The sequence below is a fragment of the Manacus candei genome, unplaced genomic scaffold, assembly GCF_025592945.1.
Source record: "Manacus candei isolate 608988 ecotype Guabito, Panama unplaced genomic scaffold, ASM2559294v1 h1tg000035l, whole genome shotgun sequence".
NCBI classification, from domain to species: domain Eukaryota; kingdom Metazoa; phylum Chordata; class Aves; order Passeriformes; family Pipridae; genus Manacus; species Manacus candei.
Genome location: NW_026138083.1, coordinates 8,946,858 through 8,967,463, shown reverse-complemented (window position 1 = coordinate 8,967,463; position 20,606 = coordinate 8,946,858). Strand labels below are relative to the sequence as shown.

General features: G+C 50.7%; 1 protein-coding gene across 3 annotated transcripts in view; it reads left to right on the top strand.

Annotated features, from left to right (window-relative positions):
• LOC127473398 (phosphofurin acidic cluster sorting protein 1-like) overlaps positions 1-20,606 on the top strand; it is a 60,045-nt gene that overhangs the window by 37,529 nt on the left and 1,910 nt on the right. The window contains exons 2-20 of one of the 3 annotated variants that reach the window (XM_051792930.1): positions 2,537-2,624; positions 7,596-7,685; positions 8,033-8,158; positions 8,344-8,506; positions 8,656-8,747; positions 10,847-10,927; positions 11,725-11,784; positions 12,430-12,581; positions 16,040-16,133; positions 16,451-16,522; positions 16,817-16,938; positions 17,062-17,194; positions 17,317-17,421; positions 18,762-18,868; positions 19,184-19,338; positions 19,432-19,542; positions 19,630-19,732; positions 20,090-20,122; positions 20,481-20,523. In XM_051792930.1, the coding sequence (XP_051648890.1) occupies positions 2,537-2,624; positions 7,596-7,685; positions 8,033-8,158; positions 8,344-8,506; positions 8,656-8,747; positions 10,847-10,927; positions 11,725-11,784; positions 12,430-12,581; positions 16,040-16,133; positions 16,451-16,522; positions 16,817-16,938; positions 17,062-17,194; positions 17,317-17,421; positions 18,762-18,868; positions 19,184-19,338; positions 19,432-19,542; positions 19,630-19,732; positions 20,090-20,122; positions 20,481-20,523 (1,930 nt within the window). The remainder of the gene's footprint in view (positions 1-2,536; positions 2,625-7,595; positions 7,686-8,032; positions 8,159-8,343; positions 8,507-8,655; positions 8,748-10,846; positions 10,928-11,724; positions 11,785-12,429; positions 12,582-16,039; positions 16,134-16,450; positions 16,523-16,816; positions 16,939-17,061; positions 17,195-17,316; positions 17,422-18,761; positions 18,869-19,183; positions 19,339-19,431; positions 19,543-19,629; positions 19,733-20,089; positions 20,123-20,480; positions 20,524-20,606) is intronic. The other 2 variants (XM_051792932.1, XM_051792933.1) reach the window with 2 other exon arrangements.

Genomic DNA, 20,606 nt, shown 5'->3' with positions numbered 1-20,606 from the left:
CTGGGCAAAACCATGGGGCGGTTGCCCTGGGATTTGGCTGAAGTGTTCAGAGCAGCATACCATTCTGATCACTGTGGATCGATCCTGTCCTGTAGAGATCTGCAGGGATTAGTGTGAGACCCACTGCTGCCCAGTACCGGCACTGAACACCCAGCAGTGACACAAATCTGGGTGATGCAGGGGTTGGTTAAGTAACAGATCAAAAGAGGATCATCAGGGACAGCCAAGTTGCTAAAGGAGCACCCTTTTAAAAATTATGTGCTCTTGTGCTGCAAATAAGTACATTTAGACTCCAGAACATGCATGTTAATCCCTATCGGAAAGGTAATGGTATTTTAGAAAGCACTGTTTTGAGAAGGGTTTGAGTTGCAGGCTGCAAGCTATACCTGAGCTAGTTGGATCTCTGAGTGCTGCAGGGGAGGAAAAGCAGAGGGTGGGAGGGGGTAACCACCTTCCTACATGGGGTATGAGAAGGACAAGGTGCAGAGTACAGTGTCTCACACTGTGTGAAAGAGATCTTAAAAGCTGGAGAGGGATAGAAGCTTTCAGAGAGAGAGAAGAAAGAAGCTGTCGACTGCCTTATCAGAGGTGAAAGAGCTGCCCAAGTGGGTAAGGCTGATCGATGTGCACTTATTCTTCCCTGAGAAAAAATACCAGGTACTGACAGAACTCCCTGAGTGCCTCAGAGAAGAGCATGAAGAGCTAATGAATTGATTAATTTGGATGAGGAGTGTGTTTTTACAGTGAGAACAACTGCCAGGTAGATATCCTCAAATTAAGATTGGATATCCGTATGGAAGTTTTAATCTTTTGGGGATAACTTTTCCATGCAGGTAACTAGATCAGTGCTGTAAGGAAAATTTGAGTAGATGTCCTGTTCTTGTCTTACATGTTCAAGCCTCATTTCTCTTTGTGGCTTGTCTAGGGACTAAGGACAGTCAAAGCCAGCACTGGTTAGTGATGGTGTTAGCTAAGCTTAGCCTCTTTGCAAGCTTTCCCTTAGTACATCTGGTGTAGTTGCTGTACTCCATCTTTTTGGTGAGCATTTAGTCCCCCCTCCCTGCCCAAGAGGCATCCTCTTTGTCTTTGGCCTTGCTCCCTTCAGCTCACTCCTAACTTTGACGAAGTATTTCTGGGGAGAAAGAAACCTGCCCCAGATGATAAGGTTTCTCCCTTCCTACAAGCAGAAGCTCAGAGGGGAAGGGTGGACAGAGATGGGATCACTTATTGTAGTGCTGGGGTGCACAGGGTACAAGGGCTTTTAGGGGTCTGTAGCCCTGGGTTTTGGCTGAAGGAATGCAGACTATTGGGCAAACAAGTGTACAAGAGCTTGTCTGCACTCCCAGCTTCCTGAGTTCTGGTCTCCACCATGCCCTGCTACCCAAATGTGAAGGACAGAGCAGCAGGGTTGCAGTCACAGTCCAGAAAATCTTCTGCACAAGCTAAAATTATTTTAGAAGAGAGGGCAGGGACATGGTAGGAAATGAGTGCTTGCTAAGTCCTAAACCTGTCCTGCAGTTTGGCTGTTTGTCCTTCCCTTTCCACTGTCATTCCACCTCTGGGCTGTTCTACACTGTTCCTGTACATTAGCAGAGCAAGAGCAGGGTTTTTTCCTTTAAAAATAAAAAAAGCAGGAGAGAATAGATTTGGTCCTTCAGGGAGCACAATGTGTCAGACAGAAATGTATTTGGTAGTAGCCAAATCTGTTCTCCAGGAAGGGTGGCCTAAATCTCAGGTCCAGCATACTGATATCCACAAAAGTCCTGGGTACCAGTGTCTGCAGCTGTGGAGCGTGGAGCACAGGGGCTGGCTGGCAAAACATCAGCGTGCTGGTGTTACTGGTAAAGATGGGTTTGGCCTGTGCTCCCTGACACAGAGTTCCTTGTAGGTACTTTCTGTGGGAGTTCTGCTGCAGGCTCCTAGGCAGGAGATCGGGGTGGCTGGCTATCTCACAGGCACTGACTAATCCTTTGAGCAGCAAAAGTTGCTCTTCTCACTTAGCCTCAGGCTTCTTCCTAGCTTTTTCTTGCAAGTGCCACTTACCATGCTGAGTCCCCAGGTTTTTGTGGTTGTCAGGGTGGCTGCTGTATGAAGCTTCCTGTGAGGCTGCTTCCCGAGTCAGCTTTGTGTGGTATCGTGCAAGAGAAGAGCATGGGAACATTTGCCTTAACTAAGTCCAGGATAAGAGTGGATTTAAGTGCTTTGGTTTATAAATAAACAACATTGTGGCCAAGGTAGATTTAAGCAGAGCTGGCAACAGCCCTGCTTGGGAAGGGATCTCTTTACCATATGGCCTGCTGTTGGACTTCCTGTCTCCCACTAATCCCTTAAGCCTGCTTTAGCTCTGTTAATTTCTCTTCTTTCCTTTTTTCCCCAATGGTCTGTCTCAGGGGTGCCTGAATGCCAGTGTTCCTCGGCCAAGCTTGTGCCTGCAAGTGGGCCAAGCATCCAGGCTGCCTTCCGAGCACCGGGTACCATGTGGCAGGGCCCCAGGGATGGTGGTGCCTGAATGTGTCCCATTCTCTCTATCTTACAGGCTCTGCAGTCTGCGCCTGAAGAAACTCACGGTGCTGAAAGAGCTGGACAAAGAGCTGAGCTCTGTGCTTATTGCTGTGAAGATTCAGGTAGGCTCCTCTCCATGTTGCTGCCTGATGGCAGCAGGCCAAGCCTGTCCTTTTGCTCTCTGTGAAGTGCTGGTCTGCATGTCCCTTGCCTTGTGCCAATCAACCCCTTCTGTCTCGGTTAGCACCCCTGGGGAGATTTTGGCTCTCAGGCCAGTGGGACAGCAGCAAACTGCATGGTGCTGGTTTATATCAGGGATGAATTTGGTTAGGCACTGGGACAGAATGTGTCATGCCTTCCTGCCCACCTCAGCCAAGGCCCTCCTCTCAAGCTGCTGTTCAGACTTTGGCTTCCCACTGTTCCCAACCCTCTAGAAAGGATCAGTACTGGGTGGTTTCTGGCAGTGCCCTCCATCCAGATCACTCCCTGGGGAGTGAAGGGTGGGAAGGGTGCAAGGGATCAGCATCATCTCTGTGCATAACTTCTGCTGACATTTGTACCCTGCATGATCTCACAGTTCCCTCTGCTGTCCTCTCCCTTTCTCTGTGTATCCGTGCTAGGCCTGGTGCCTCTACTCTGAACCAGGCAGAGTGGAGGGGAGAGAGGACTGGGAATTTGCCACTATCCTGGTATGTGCAATCCCCCCACCCTCTCTGCAGCTGGTGGTGAAGAGATGGATTCCTATGGGTGCAGTTACATCCTTTACACCTGCCAAAGGAGACAGCATGGAAGCAAGATGCGTCTTGGGTGTATGTTCTCACCACAGCCCCTCTTACCCAACTAGGGTGCTGGTGTCCTTCCTTCGTTCTTGTCAGCTGGCAGGAAAGCTGCTGATCCCATTGAAAGCACTGCGAGGCAGAAGCTCAGCAGCTTTGTGCTCCCACAGAGCTCTTTGTGCTGCACACATTAGGATCTAAATCCTGGATTAATGCTGGAAGCTGCAGCATTAGTGGAGCTCTGGGAGCTGGAGTTTGTCTTCATGGCAGACCTGATTCACTTGCACAGAAGAAACAGAAAGCAAAATACGTGAAAGCTGGGGCCTGGAGTGAGGACAGCAGGAGGATACTGAGGTTTATGCATTATTGGTCAGTGTCCCACTTTGCTGATCTTTCCATCACTGTGTGTTTGATATCATTCAGGAGAGCTGAAAGCACTGGGACCTCTAAGACCTGTGCCCGTTTGGTGCAGGCAAGGAAACAACCTGGGCAGCAGAGAGTGCCTGGCCCCTGGAAATGCAGAAGCAATCAAGGCTGGGCCACAGGTGGCAGCAGCACAGGACTGGGGGGCTGGGAGCCAGCTGGGAGCTGTGGGTCCCTCCTGACTGGGAAGGCTAGGTTGGTCTCACTTCTCTCCTGCGCTGTTGGCCCAAGCTGTGTGTGTTTTGTGGGACTGGGTATCTTTGAGTTCCTGTGCAGCATCCCTTATGCCTGGACTGATATGTGCTGAGTGTGTAGGTCCTCAGGAATGCCCCCTCTCATGCACTGCAAATGTGAGACTGTGGAAGAGGCTGTGCAGTGGAACTCCAGCTCTTTCAAAGAGATCACCCCCATCCCTGCCACAGGCCAGTCTTGCACCCTAATGGCAAAAGAAATTAATAGGCTTCAGCAATTTGAAGCCACAGGGACTCTTCACTGCAGGAATGGAGGCCATGGAATGGAGGCTGAATTCAGGGACTTGATTTAAACATGGTCACCTCCTCTCTGCAGGGCCACATAGCTATGACTGCATGATGTAGACTCCCTGCAAAGCTGAAGAAAACTGAAGGAGAATGCTTTTGCCCGTGTTACTCTATGGCTTAATGTTGATTGTGGGAGTGGGGTGGATCTCTGTGCCTCCTTAGACTGCTTTCACCTGCCTGACCAGCCACCTTGGCAGGGTTTGGGACTGCTGGAAGGCAGATGGAGGCTGTAGGCAGCCTCAGCATAGCCTGCCTACAATGTGGCCTCAGATGGATCCATTCCTTCTGCTCTTCTCCTAGGTAACAGATGAGTCACACTAGTAAGAAGCTGTTTGAAGGCTGCCCAGTGAACGCTCCTGCTTCCATCTTTTGGATGGAAACAGCTGATGCATGTATGGAGGACCTGCAAATTCCCAAGGGGGCAGCTGGGGACTAGAGGAAAGGAGAGCTATATTTTCTCTTATTTCAGTAGCAGCTCTGTTGGGTTCAGAAAGTTGCATGTTGGGAAGTTGCTGCTCTGAAGGGCAGATTGCATGGAAACAAAACTCTGACTGTGCCTGAATGGTGCTGGCACCAAGAAAACAGCCCCAGTGCTGGAGGCAGTCTGCTCAAAAAACGTATGTTACTCAAAGGACAGTGTAAGCCTGTCTGGAATACCTGATCTCACAGCGATCATGCCCTTCTGGTCTTAAAAGATAGCTTCCAGCTGTGCCATGTGTTACCTGCTCCTTCTTCTGAAAACACCACTGTCAAAGGACTAAGGGAGCTTTCTACGTCTACAGGACTTACTCATTTCCCACAGGTTATTTCAATATATAATGTTCAGTGGCCTTGAGTGAGAACTGAACTACGTGAAAAAGGGGATTTACTCTTGTATCATTTGAGTGGTCTTTAAAACTTTATCCCTTGTTATTTGTTTTAACAGACTGGAGATGTCATAGGGCATTTCCTTCTGTGTGGTGTTCAGCATGGCCTTAAGAGATTTGGATGTGCCTGGCTCAGCTCCATAAAGGTGCAGATACCTGTCTTGGTATCATAACTGATTATGTCATGAAGGGAAACAGGGTGTTCCCTCTCGACAGAGAGACTATAGTTCAGAAATACCCTATATTGAGCCATGAATAGAGAAAAAAATCAAAGAAAGAAGAAAGCAAACCCCAGCACTCCCAGCACTTTCAGCTCCTGTGACAGGTGCTGCGGATGCAGATCGTCCTGCAGCTGCTTGCAGGATACAGCTGGTGACTCAGATTCAAACCTTGGTACTGCTGTAGAGGGATGATATTGGCAGTCACTACACAGCAGACCAGAGTGTGTGCTACAAAATAGGCCAGGCTAAGAAGTTCATTTGCCTCTGACAGGCCTGCCTGCTGCTCCAGCCCTGCTTCCTGCAGGAACTTGGATTTTTTGCTGTTTCTTGCTATGCAGAGTTTTCTGTTTATGCTTTGTTTGTATTCTCTTTGCAACCACTTGTTTTTCACTCCTACCCAAGTAATTTCAGCTACACCCCAAATATGCTGATGATATTAATGGTCTTTTCCCTCCCAAAACGCACCTTTAGCTTGAATTCTGGTTAGTGCTTTGCTGTATGCCTAAGGCCAGATCTCCAATATTATGTTAGTTCTCTCTCCTTTTCCAGGTATGGCGTGCTCTTCTAGTTTCAACCGTGTTATAAACCAGACCAATCAGGACAGATTTATACCTGAAATTGGGAATTGTACCTTGCAGACCACACTTGGGCATCATGTGCTTGTGTATAGTAGTGAAAGCTCCTGTATGTTTTCAGTTTTTAGGTGGTGAAGATCTGTGGCCATGACCTCTCTGTATTGTTTTTCACTTCCTTGGCACTCTGTTATCTGTGATTTTTCACTATAACAGTCTGATATTAAGTTTTCCTGTAGTACTCATAGGGATACTCAACTGTTGTGCTGAGAAGTTGGTCTTGCCTGACATTACTCAAATTGCAGAACAGCTGTGCTACATCAGGTGCCCAGTGCTATGTCCAGTAGAGGTTTGAATTTCTCAAGAGATGGAGAATCCTCAGTATTTCTGTGTTCTTGTGCTTGCATTGTGATAGTGAAGCAGCCTTTGTCCCAGTCCTTGCAACGCCACGTAGATGTGGCACTGGCATTTCACTGAGGGACTGGATTCACCTAGGATTGAGGCTGGACGTAGTGGTAAATGACAGTAAGGCACAGGACAGCATCGTTTATTAAACCTTCACTCGCTGGACACACCACCCAGGCTATCCTCACCTTTTCTTTGCCATAACTTGTTCCCCCAAAATAGCATCTTCAAGAGTAATTGCAGTAGTATTTGTGTTTTGATGAAAGAATGAATCTTTGGTGGATAATCTCTCTGCATCAAACAGCAAATGGTCACTCTCGTTGTGACTACCTGTCATCTGTTATCAAAGAAGGGTTCAGGAAGGAAGAGTCAGTGTGTTCTTGGCCAGGAATGCTCACAGATGGTGAAGGGGATGTGCTCCACCTCCTCTCTTCAGTTTTAGGAAGACCTTTCATAGGAAAGCCTTGGTCCTGGCACAGACTCTGGGAACAGCATTGCAGACAACTTTTGGGAGGGTCTGCAAGTTGTGCCACCCTGCAGCCAAGAGAGCCTGTTGCATGAAGACAGCATTTTTCATCCCACAAGTCATTCAGTTTCTCTGTCAGAAGCCAAGACATAGAGATAGTAAAGATAGGACAGAAGTAAAAGAAAGAGTTGGAGTGGGTACATAATTAGAGTGCTTCTCTTACTGTCCTTCTGGGGAAAAAAACATATCTATATGTGGAGACATAAGGACTGTTGCCTGAGGAAAAGACTAGGAGGAGTTTTCTGAGACACAAGATGAGCAAGCAGAGGGACCCCTGTTCTCCTGGGACATCCTGACTTGGTCCCAGAAGAGCCATTCTGCCAGCTGTTCTTAGACAGGGATCTGTCTGCACAGGGTCTGTCTACTGCAGGGCAGAGATGTCTCCCTTTCCTGGCCAGGCAGTGTATTGGGACCCTTTCCTTCCCTCTGCATGGCTCCCTCTGGCTCAAGTATTGTCCCCTGCACAATATTGGACTTGCACTCCCCATGCAAAGAGCCAGATTAAGCAAAACAGACTTGTGAAGAGCAAGTGCTCCCTGGCAGGCAGGCAAGTAGAAGGGACCTCTGGCAGCTCAGGAGAAACTGCAGGCTTTTGCAAAGCATTGATAGGTGTGTGTAAGGTGGCTCTGTGAGGTGGAACAGAACAGAGTCATGGCACTGTCTTCTTTCCTTATGGACTGTGAACACCATTGACTTGTGTGTGTCGTGCAGTGGAGTCTGTGGTTGAGCTTAGCTTACAGTGTGTGTCTGCCAATCTTGTTGTAGGGTTCAAAGCGAGTCCTGAGATCAAATGAATACGTCCTCCCACCTGGAGGCCTGATGGAGACTGAGCTGGAGCTGACCTTCTCACTGCAGGTACTTGGTGTTGCCTAGTCCCTTGGGCTTTCTTACCTGGCACTTTTCAGCAACCACAACACTGGGGCTAACAGTGAAAGGCATAGTCTCTGGGGAGGGGCCTCCTGTGATTGCCCATGCTCAGACCATAGCAGCACAGATTCCTGCTACAGGCCAAGTGCTCCGTTGCTCCAGGGGTTGTTTTGGTGGGCATCGGGATATGGAGGATGATGGATAAGTGCAGGTGGCCTTTGAGGAGCACCTCAAAACTTGGCAGGTCATATCCTGCTGTACATCAGCACTGAGGAAGAGTTTCCTACCTGTGTGTCATGCTGAGCCCTGCCCTCATGCTGCCATTCCTTCCCCAGTACCCACATTTCCTCAAGAGAGATGGCAACAAACTACAGATCATGCTGCAGCGGAGGAAGAGGTACAAGAACCGCACAATCCTGGGCTACAAGACTCTTGCAGTGGGCATCATTAACATGGCCGAGGTACAGGGAGCTGGGAACAGAGGGGAGCCTCACATGGCCTTCCCTGTGCCAGCACTGGGCACAGAGCTGGGCTGGTGGACAGAGCCTCATTGCTGGGAGTGCTCTGGCTTGTTGGTGGGTTATAATATAGAGGAGATGGGCTGCCAGCTGTGTCATCCTGTCAGGGACCTTGTCTGTCTGTCTAGGTGATGCAGCACCCGACGGATGGTGGGCAACTTCTGGGCCTCCACAGCAACATGAAAGATGTGAACATCCGAGTGGCTGAAATCAGCATCTACTCTTTGTCTAGTCAGCCCATTGACCACGAGGATGGGAGCGTCCCCTCAGGTCCTAAAATCAAAGCTTCAGGTGTGTTAGCACTCAGACCTGAAGGCGAGCGTTTGGGACAGGACATGGGTAACAGTGTGTACCCCAGTGCCTGCCAGCAGTACCAGTCATTTCGCTGGAGCCACGACAGGCATCATGCTTAGCTGGGCATTTGCACTGTCTGCTTTCAGATCGCTCCCCGGACATTGATAACTACTCTGAAGAAGAGGATGACAGCTTCTCCTCAGAGCAGGAAGCCAGCGATGATGCTGTGCAGGGTCAGGTAAGGGAGGCCTGGCAAAATGGCTTATGTCCTGCTCCTGTTTCTGGGGCCAAGAGTTAGGGGGTTGAAGATCTTGATCACCCTGAGCCCTCTCATCTCCCTCATGAAACATTTGGCATGGTTTCAGAGGGCAGAGAGCCATAATACCTGACAGCAGAAAGAATTGTGGGCTGCTGTCAAGTCCATGGTGAGGCAAGGGACTTTGGAGAGCCATAGGTCTCAACCATCTGTCTTTAGAGGTGTCGGGTCTGCAGCAGAAAACCACTGCTGAGCCCTCCTCAGTCTGGCACCATGATTTTCTCCTATCTCCCTGTGCTAACAGACCAGAGACTGCTCACTCTCTGAGAGAGAACAGAGATTTTAGGAAGAAGTACTGTCTAGGTCTGAAAATGGTCAGAGATTGCTGACTCATCCCAACCCTGTGATGATCTATGTCACTGTGTTTGCTGTCCTCTTGTTGTGGTTGCCTGTATTTGGGGCCAAAGAAAGACTTGTGGTAGCATGCTGATCAAGCATGAGGACAAACCCTTTTCAGGGTTGTTATGACCCACCCCTGAAGGCAGGTGTAACTGAGGCTCTTGTTAATAGATCCCTTGGGGCAGATTAGAGTGAAGTGACAATGAATGACTGGTGTTTATATATATATATATGGCAGGTTTATTTCAGAACACTTTGGTTGCAATGGAAAGGAGGAATGTAGCCATTTTGGTTATTATTATCTATAGTAATATAACAATATAAAAGTATAAAGATATCACTTAAGAAAATATGTAGGGAAAAGAAAGAAAGGAAAGAAGGAAGGATAAGGGTAGATAGTGGAGAGGAAAGATATCAGCACCTGTGGATCCAGCAATGAGACTTGATTGTTGCTTGGTCAAAGTGATGGTCACAGTCTTGATCTGTCAGAGGTGGGGGAAGCCCCCAAAACATAGAGTTCAATGGGTTAATATATGCTTAGGTTTAGGTGTGAACACCCAGATACCTCCCCGGGCGGGAGGTGGGAGTGACACAGTTTTACACTCTGTTGCAACACTGTGGATCTGTTGAAACACTGTGGATCAGTCTTTTGGTGGAAGGCCTCAGGAATGAGTCTGGTGGGCTTTGGGGGACTTTGAGGGTTTATGATACCTTCTAAGACGTGACAGCTGCCTCTCACATCAGTGTAGTTGAGCCAGTTATGCCTCATCAGAAGGATCAATACCTTCAGGCCTACCTGTGAATGTCCTGATACCATCCTGGGGTTTGGGGGGGTGGAGTAGGGTTTTACAGCTGAGCTGGTTGTGTAAGGGGGGACATTGGCATTATCCCACCTAGCAGGATCTGCTTTTTAGTGTCCTCTTCCCTTATCTGGCTCAAAATCCAGTTGCTTAGCAGAGCTTGATTTGTCATGGTCATCCTGTGGTGACAGATGCTCCACCCCCTCTGCTCCTGAGCTGTTCTTATGCAGATCAGAAGTTTCTCCACCACACATCCAGGAACTCTCTTCCTCCCCTTCAGGTGCAAACCTGGCCTGGCAAAACACTCTGCTGCTTTTGCAAATGACTGATTGTTTGAATCCTTAATGATTAACATTTCACTCTCTCACAAGGGTTCTCCAGATTACCCATCCCAATGTGCTGAGTTAACACATCAGGGTCCCATGTCCCAGGGAGTTGTGCCTTTTGTTAAGGCTGATCCCTGGAAAAAATGTTTTTTTTGTGACTCTGTGTGCTGTACCCTCTGAACTAACTCTGGAGAGGGGAGAGCAGGAGAACAAGACATGGTTCATGGGGAAGGCTGATGAGTGCAGAGAGCAGAGTTTTAGCTTGCAACAAGGAACGTTGCAGAAAGTTGCTGTCTCTCCTCTTATTCTTGCTGGTACATTTATCTCTGGAGGGGCCTGGTGGCACAGGTGCTGGGAAAGAAGGTCTGTTGGGGTACAGTGCTAAGGAGGGAGAAGGAGCTCCATGGAGAGAGGTAGCGGAAATAAGAAGCAAGACTCTGGGAGCAGAGTGGACCAAAGCTTTTCAAAATGGAGGGCAAGTGTGGGGCAGGAGAACTAGGAGGTGCTGCTCCCTGAACTCAGTTGCTCTGATGTGCTGTGACTTTTTTACCTGCAGGATCTGTTTGATGAAGAGGATGACTTGAGGAAAACCAAGAAGGCTAGGAGGAAAATGATCCGAACCACATCAATGACCAGAGTAACATCAGCATTTACAACGTGATCAAAGGGATGGAAGGGATTCACTTTGTCCCCTCCCTGAAGGCAGTGAGGGGCATTGGGGAGGGGGAATGATGGCCTTGGTGCAAAGCAGGGGAGAGCCCCCTTGGCTCTGAGAAGAAGGAACGAACCTCTTGCCATTAATGAGCTAGCTAGCTTGTTGCTCAGGGCTGTACCTCGATTCATGGTCTGTACTGTGTTTAGCCTGACTTCGTATCAGTGATGATCTGTATGCAACACAGTTTTAACTTGCTGCTGTGACATGGTCTCTTTCCTTTCCTGAGGAAGGGGAGGTAGGCACAAAGAAAGGTGAACGATTAGCAGCTCCTCTGCCTATCTGCAGAAGGGAGGAGCTGCTCTGCCAACCCCTTGCTCTCCAAGCTTCTTCTCATCCCTGTTGACTTCAGCCCTGTAGGTGTCTGGCCACCTTCTTCCTGAGTTTATTCCTCATCTTTTCTTGCTCGAAGGCAGTATTCCTCAAACAGATGATCTGGGGAGAAAGGAGACTAAATGGAGTGCTATTCCAGCCTGTAGCAGAAAAAGTATGAAGCCTTTCATCCCCCCTCATGCCCAGACAGTGGCTTCTTGTGGAGTACAGAATTAGTCCAAATCCTACAGCAAATTTAAAGAGTGAGAGAGATCATAGCTGACCTTGGACCTATGGAGCTAGAAAGGAGCTGACAGCATGTTAGAGACAGTAACTGTGGCCTGTATGTTAGTCATCTTGGGACGTGGTTTAGTAGTTTTGCTGATCTTTCTGATCTTCTTTTGTTTTAGCAACCAAACTTCAAGCAGAAATTTGTGGCTTTGCTGAAGAGGTTTAAAGTGACAGAAGAGGTAAGAAGCAAGAAGGCTGCCTCACCTGGGAATGTCTCTGGCAGATGTATAGATGTCAGAGTACTGGTTCCCACTCACTGGGAGCACAAGGCATGAGCTGTAGCTGCTCAGGGGTGTGCCAAAGGTGGTGTGAGACATGGCATAGACTGGGCCTTGGCTTTTCCAAAGCCTTCTGCCTCAAGAACGTAGCTCTGAGCATTGTGCTAAAATCAAAAAGCACCTTTCTGTTGGGGAGAGGTGCCCAGGGAAGAAGGCTTCGGTCACACACTGACTCTGCACCAGGAACTGGCATTGTTGGGGCAATACTGACCATGACTGAGAGCAGGCTAACATCAGCCTGGGGGTAGCTTGCCTTGGCTGAGAGTCTGCACTAAGTGTGCAGCACAGTCAGTGAAGGTCCTCCCAAGTGTCTTAACTGTCAGTAAGTATGATGGATGTCTGAGACTCCTTTGGATGTCATGCTCGTGGCACCCTCCTTTGGCCTAATGGCAATGTCACTGGATTTGTCCACAGCCTGGATTTGGCTCTCTCAGGTGACAACGGTGCCATGGTGTGCCTTGTGACTGTCAGGCAGTTTCTATGTGCCTGTTCTGGGATGCAGGTAACTCTGTATCTCTTCACTGTCCTCTGGGTTTGGTCCTGCAGGTCCTGGACTCTGACCCTGTAGACCAGACCCGGGAGGTGGAGGAAGACCTGGGCTTGCTCTATGACAGCCTGGAAGAGTGCAACAACAGTGACAGCGGCCCAGAGATTGAAGACAATGAGAGTGTGCACAGCACACCCAAGCCCACCCTGAGGTAAGGGTTGAAGGGAGTCCCTGGCCAACAGCAGTCTATTGGATGTGGAGAAATGCCCTCCGACACTTTTCTGTTGCTTGGGCTAATGCAGGCATTGTCTTGTCTCCACTCCTATTGCCATCTTCTGTTGGCACCTCTAGCTCCTCACTTGCATATCCTGTTTAATAAATTCAAAACTGCCCATAAAATCCATCTTCTTTCACACTTAGTCTCATTTTTCTGCCAGCCCAGCATCTGACACTGGTCTGCTGGAAGAGTACCTACTTGATCTAAGCCCCGGCTGCTCCCAGCTTTCATATCTTTCTGCCAACAGTCCTGGTGTTTTCTGGGCTCTCCGCACTGAAGCATGAGCACTTAGTGACTGCCTGGGCCAGTCTTTATGTCCCTGTGAGATGTGCATGCTGTGTTCCCAGCCTTTGTGAAAACGTGACTAGCAACCATCAGCAATGTTCCTCATCCCATTCCCCAGGCGCTGGTGACTTGACTTGCTCTGCCAAGTACTGCTGACTTGGCACAGAAGTCTCCAGTGGACCATGCAGTGAAACCAGGCTTTGCTCCCATGTGATTTGCGATCACCCGGCCTCTCTGCTCACGGCTCTTCTGCTTTTGTGCTGTCTTTTTGTGAAAAGGTCGCCTTTTACTGTCTTTCTACTTGACTGCCTCATAGTGCATTGGGTCTCTTCTAGCCAAGCCAAGCTCACTTGACATTATTTTTTCTATAGATTTTATATATAGAATCATAAAATGGCCTGGGTTGGAAGAGACCTTAAAAATCATCTAGTTCCAACCTCCCTGCCATGTAAATATATATATTATATATATATATATATATATATATAGTATTTAAATATAATTTGGCTTAGTTGGTATCCTTGCTGAAGGTACTTAGCAGGAGTAGCAGACTTGGTTTGCTGTAGGCAAACTGTTTGAAATTAAATCTGCTGGATTCTGGAACCCATGGGGCACTGGGGAAAAAACAGGGACATGACAGAAGTCATGTTTTTCACAAACCCGCAAGTCATTGTGAAGGAGAGAGCAAACACGTGGACAAGGAGCTGCTTAGATGATCTGCTTGACTCCAAAAGGAGTTTCACATAGTCGCTCATCAAAGGAAACAAAGGTGCTGTGGGAGAAAAAGGAAGATGGTCAGATAACGCTTTATGTATGTGAACTATGTGAAACTGTAAGAAAAGTCTGTTGAGTGTATTTAAATGTAAGACCTCCAACCTGGTTCTACTTGCAAACGTCTGGTCACTGGGACAGCATCCCAGAGTGAGCACTGGTTTCTGCTGGTACCTGTTGTTAGAGTCTTCTTGGGCTGTTTGGTGCTGACTCTGGAAGGACAGCCTATTGGGCTTTGACGTGTTCTTCAGCCTGTTCACAAAGTGTCCCTGGCTTGGTTTGGTCTCTAGTGCCTCAGTTTCTGGCAGTGCTGTATATATCCCTTGAATTCACATTACTGTGTCTGTACTTTTTCTAAGGAGATGTGGAAGCTGACTGCCAAGGTGTTTAATGTAGACTTCATGGTTCCCATGGTTCCTGCATAGCCTTCTCAGCTGGTGAGACCTTCCAGCCCAACCTGTAAATTCGAGGTGTGATCCTCATGTTGGATTTATTGTCATAGACAGCCTTGCTAGACGCTGTGAAGGTCTCTGTGGAGCAAGGGCATTAAGGTAGTCCTTAATGGTGAGCAGTTGCTGGTGCCCTGGATTGGGCCAGTGGTGTTGGGAGCTGATAGCTATCCTTTTGATCAGCCAGGGAGGCTATGCAGCTGTAGGCTGCTCCTGCACTTGGGCAAAACTGGAGGTGGAACTGAGGCTGTTAGGTAAGTCCTTAATAGTTAGACCAACTGATTGTAGATCAAAGGTGAAGGAACAAATGTCTCCATAAATGACTGAGAAAATGAATGGGGAAGAAGGGGAATAAATTTGCTGAAAATGGAAGGACACTGTTCAGAAGGGCTAGGGGAGAGAAGAGATATTTTATTAACAGGAGACATAATTTATCCCAGTGTGACCTGGAGAAAATGTCCCATCAGAGTACAATTGTGACTGTAAATCTGGAGCTCTGGTAAACAAACATGTCGTGAGCAACTGGTCACTGAGCCAGTGAGGGGAAAATCGAGCCTTGACTTGTCCCAACCAGTGTATAAACACTGCTGCTGAAGAGCTGCCCTGCAGTGGGAACCATCATATATTTACAGAGATGGAATGTCCTTTTAGTAGCAGTAAAACCTGACAAATACTGTCATACCTGGCACTACAGCGTGCTGTATACAAAGGAGGAAGCATGCTAAAAGGAAAGTAAAATGAGGAGGAATCCTGCAGAAAGCTGCAGATATGTCCAGATGAGGACAGTAGAAAACAATAGAAAGAAACTGATAGAGTCCTAACAGAAGAACTTCTCTATGCCTCTGTGGCCATCCCTGGAAACCTGCAACTTGACATCCCCATCTGTGCACTAGGCGAATCAGGAGAAACATTTCCTGGGAGTTAATGAACACATACACACAGCTTAGAGGGAATCTAGCTCAAGTCTCCTGCAGGAAAGTCACACGTTGCAGATGGACTGTGGTTGCTGTAAGGTCCTGGGAAAACTGGCAAGTGAGATTCAGTGATAGAGCCTGCTTGTTTCCTAAAGACTGGTCTTCAAGCAGCCCACAGGATATGAAGGGGGTCCTTGGCAAATAAATAATGTGTGGAAAAAGGGTAAGCAGAGGTGGAAGCTCACACTGTAGTGGCAAAGACTGTCCTGGCTGCCCCAAGAGAGTTCCTCTGTTGACCATGGTGATTTGGAAACAGGACCTTGGAGTTGCACCCTGCAGCTCTACCAAAAGGTCAGCTCAGAGACTAAAAATAGGCAGATTTAAGTACTGTGCTGAGGTGTGGTTCTGTGTGCAATACTGTGATCTTCAGAGCCTTGGGAAAGGGGAAAGCAGAAAGAGAAGTTGGAAGATACGGTTAGAAGTGTGCTGAAGCAGCAGGCAGAGGCAAGGAGCCATTCCTGAAAATGGGGAAGCAGAAGGGAAGGTAGCAGAAATCTGTGGAAGCTGTGATGGTGCAGAGGAGGCAGAGAGGTTCAGCAGTATCTTGGAGTTGTGGTTTTACAGAGACTATACTATACTCCAGTGAAATGGTGGCAGTTCCTCACCTGCACTGCAGGGGTAGGGGATCACTTGAGGGAGAAAGCACTGCTGGCTGGGAGATAGGGATGCTTCCTTCAGCTCATCAGGGTTGCAGGTGGCACTGCTGGCAGGTCTGCTCCTAGCCTGTGAGTTGCCTGGGCACTTGGGTGTCTGGCCCTGTGTCCCACTGGGGGCCTTTCCACAGTGCTCTGTGCTTGGGACAGGCTGGTGGGGGTGTGCTGGGATCATGGTGACTTTGTTCCTCTCTTATTCCTGCCTTTTTCTCTCCCGTCTGTCTGTCTGTCCGTTCGTTCGTCTGTCTGTTTCTCTGCAGGCGTTTCTTTGAGGGAGTCTCTCATTCTGGTTCCCAGACTGAGATCGGCAGTCTGCACAGCCAGAAAGGGCAGGATCAAGAGTCGGGCAGCCCTGTGAGTTACACCACCACCATCACCACCACCTCTTGCCCCCTTCCCTCCCCAGCCAGCCCAGCACCCCCACAGTGCCTGCACTCTGAGACCACAGCTCCTGGCAGCACCTGCCTGGGGCTGCTCCTTTCCTTCTTTCCTCCTCTTTTTCCCAGCGCAGGCAGACAGGTAGCGATGGGGGGCATCCTCTGGGGCTGGTCCCAGGGGGACGCCGGGCTCCCCTGTGGGAGCATGTGTTCTGTGAGGCCAGGTATGGGTCACTGGCACCTTCCCTGCTCAGCATGCTCCATCCTGCTCTGACCCCACTCCCTGTCCCCTAGGGCGAGGCAGACAAGCGGAAGCCAGGAGCACAGCGACCACAGGAAGAGCCAGGAGTGGAGATCCCTGCAGTGGTGAGTATGGGCTATGAGATGTGGAGCTCTCTCAGGCCCCACCTTGTTTTCTGGAGTACCAAGAGTGCCCACCAGCCAGGGAGCAGGGCTTGGGAAGACAAGTATATTGTGCTGGAGAGCGGCAAGAGTGGAGGGAATGTTAGGGTCTGCAGGAGATGCAGCCCAGTCCTCTCGAGGCCCTGCAGCCTTGGCTCTCCAGGCCTGTCTTGGATGATGGGCATCCATGGGTGCAGGGCTGCTCCCTGCAGGAGCAGAGAGAGGAGTGTGTATGAAGTGACTGTGTGTGGCCCTCAGGAGCTGGCTGCAGAGGAGCCATGTCCACGGCTGGCCCCCACAGAGGCTGCCACGAGGGAGGGCAGCGTGGATAGACTGGGCCCTGGGACCAAAGCTGAGCTCCCCAGTGCCGTGTCCCCCAGGTAAGGCAGGCCTGTGCCCCATGCTGGGGCTGCATGGGCCCACGCTGACTCCCTGGAGAGAGTGGGGATTGGTGGAGATGAGATTTCATCAACAGTTTTGCCTCTCCTGCTTCTCACTCACAGCAAGGCAGAGAGCAAGCAGTTGTGGCGTCCCCGCAGCACCTCTGTGAAGGACCGGCAGAGCTCAAAGGGACAGGGTGGCCGTACCAGCAGCCTGGACAGTGAGAGCTCTCCAGACTCGTGGCACAGCACCCAGGTGAGGCCCTGGGAACAGTCTCAGCTGGAGGCTTCTCATTTGAGAGCTCTGCCAGGTCTTCAGCCATGGGCAGTGTCCAAGGCGGCTGACTGGGGTTAACCTTCATGGTGATGCTGTCATAGGTGCCCCGAAAGTCTGTTTACGATCAGCTGAACCAGATCCTGGTCTCAGACGAGCAGCTCCCCGAGAGTATCGTGCTGGTGAATGTCGCTGAGTGGCAGGGGCAGGTGAGTAGGCGTGATGGGAGCTGGATGCATAGGGACAGCTGTAAGCAGGGGCCTCAAGGATTCTCCCAACCATGGCAGGGTGTCCTAGGGAAAATGGCACTAGCTGTGTCCTCCTCTCCCCCAGCGTGGCCCTTCCTTCAGGGAGACAATGCATTTACACAGTGCTGAGCCACATACAGAAGAGTCGCATGTGTCTCCTCTGTCACGTGCCACATAGCAGCTCAGTCCCAGAAAGGCTGGCTAGTGGACTGTACCTTGGGCCCTCACTGCTTGGTCCTGGCTCCCAGGAACCCCACGGGTCAGAACTTTGCTGGATGCCCTGGCAAAAGGCTCCCTTCCTCTGTGGGCACCAGGCCCTGGGAAGCAGCAGAGGTGTTTCCCACTGAGAGATGGAAGAACATTGCCTGCCATTCCCAGGGAGCATTAACTTCATTGTCAGAGCTGGGGTCTCCAGACATGGGGGCATGTGAGGCCTTCCTGCCTCATGCCGACTGTCCCTGTGAGGTTGGGCCCAGCCCCTGATGAGCACTTGCCTCCCCCATACCTGGAGGAGTTGACCGCTAAAGGTGAGCAGGGACATGTACGTATGTGCAAACATGCAAACAGTTAGACAAAACACCTCTGAGACCCCTTCAGGATCCTGCAGCTACATCTGATATCCAGAAACAGTGCTGGAAAATTTTATGGCAGAAGAAAGGGCTTCTCGGTAAGGGTGGTAAAGTCTTGACTCAGGCTGTGCATTCTTGACATATTCCTGCTCTGGCACTTGTCCTGGATAGGGAAAAAAGGATCAATGCCCACTTCCAGACCCCATCGGGTATCTTCTAAGCCCCCTTGTTTAGCACGACTGCCTGTTTTACAATTGTTGAACTGCATGCAGACACCTGAAGAGACACAGAAGGATTTTGGAGTGCCACAGTGGGGGAGAGCAAAAGGAGGGAATGAGCAGAGGTGGACTGAGCTTATAGCTGGGCCGTGCTGTGGGATGGCAGAATTTAAATCAGAGTGTCTCTGGACCAAACCACTTATCTCAAGGAGCACAGCCTGGTTCTTGGGACGGTTTTGCCCTTGCCATGGCAAGGGTGGTGACTGCTGTGCTCAAAGGTGAGAGCAGAGGGCTGGGGCAGGCAGCCTCTAGGGCAGAGCTGGGAGGAGCAGGGATGCTCAGGCATGCAGCCATGAATGACCTGATGGTTTCAGCCTACCCACATGGCATGGGTGGGGACAGGGGTCCCAGTTCTATCCCAGAGGGCAGGGGGGGCCAGGGCAGGCAAGTGCTGTTGCTGGCCAGCACAGCCATGCCCCCAGAGTGCCTTAACCTGAGCTCTCTGCATTGGCAGTACGTGAGTGAGCAGCTCCAGGCGCACAAGCAGTTGGTCGTATCCACCTGCTCCGTGGCGGACATCCAGGCAGCCTTCAACACCACTGTCTCCCGCATCCAGCGATAGTGAGTACAGCTTGGGCTCAGCCTGGTGGCACCATATGAATTGAGAGAAGGGCTCGGTATGGCCGTGGCTCCCCAGGGCTCATTAGGACCTTTTGGGGTTGTGGATATTACTGTAGAAACAAGTGTAGACCTGGGGAAAGTGGAGTATCCCGGTATCCCAGTATCCCAGTGCTGCTTTTGCCCCTGGCAGTGCACAGCAAGCTGGAAATTCTCAGCAATGGGATTCTGTCAGTTGGCCTGGCAGGGCATGTCCCCTGGCCCACCTGCTGAGCCACTACACATCCTTCATGGTCTCCTTTTCTCTTCCTTTGGCAGCTGTAACTGTAACTCTCATATGCCTCCCCCGGTGAAGGTGGTGGTGGCAGGGGACCAGAGCTACCTGAGTGTTGTCCTCCGTTTCTTTGTGGAGCAATTGGCCAGCAAGACACCCGACTGGCTCAACTACCTTCGCTTTCTTCTTGTGCCGCTGGGTGAGAGCCACTGTGAGCCTGCTCCCAGGGCTGTCCTCTCCTACCTCCCCAGATTCCCCTGCCTGGAGCCAATGCTGCCCTTCTTACCCACAGGCTCTCACCCTCTGGCCAAGTACCTGGCCTCAGTGGATAACAAATACAGCACTCTCTTCCTGGACACGGCATGGCGGGAGCTGTTCAGCAGGGCTGAGCCACCCACCGCAGGTGAGGAGCAGGGCAGGGTGGCATCAGCAGTGCCCTGATGGTGAGCCCAGCTGCCACTGAGGCCCTCACGGCTCTTTGTGCCCACAGACACTGTGGACATTGCAGGCCGTGTTGCCCAGTTCATCGCTGGAGCCAGCCTCTCTCACCAGCTTCCCATCTCTGAGGCCATGCTGACATACAAGCAGAAGAGGTGAGCGTGTCGCCAGGACACTTGTCCTCCCTCATGTGGCCCCAGTCTGGGCTGTGCTCAGGACAGGGATGTGGGACATGAGACAAGTGAGTGAGGCTCAGCATTCCGCTGACAAGCAACGTGGTGCTGAGGGGAGCTGGGGTTCCACAGTGAGAGCAGCACCATTCCCTGCCACCTCCCGGTGTGCTCGGCCCCTCCAGCATCTGTGGCTGTGACAGTCCCAGTGGTGGGGACCAGCTGCCAGGACTGGGATGGGCTGGGTGGGGGCTGCAAGCTGGTATTGTGCTGCCCGGGGGTTGACGCTCGTGTTCCAGCTGCACTCTCACCTCTCCCTTCTCTTGGTTTCTGGCACTCAAGGAAGAGAAGTCTCTATTTTGATTTTTATATCAGGTATTGGCTTGTGCTTGCTGTGCCGCTGCCTGGCCCCCCCCACCTTCCCCCATGTGCGTCCATCCCTCTTGCTGTGCAGAGGAGCCGTGACCCCAAAGTGGGGCAGGGCTGCCCTCCCGCATGCAAGCCCTTTCCCAGCACTGGAGGGGACAACTCCTTGCCTCCTTGTGTAGTGTGCCCTGTGCTGCCATGTTGGGGACAGGGGGTCCCATGGGAGGGAGGGCAGAGGAGACTGTGCCAGTGGCTGTGAGCCAGTATTGACCCCTGCCAGTGCGGGGGTGCCTGGGCACAAGGATAGTCACATGGCACTCGGTGCTCAGCACACCCAAACCCTGACCAACCTCTCTTCCTTCTCCAGCCCCGACGAGGACTCCTGCCAGAAGTTTGTCCCCTTTGTGGGGGTGAGTGTTTTGAGGGGCCAGCAGGCCACTGGGGCTGAGGAGAGAGGGGCAGTGCGCAGCCCTACTGATGCTGGCTGTCCTCT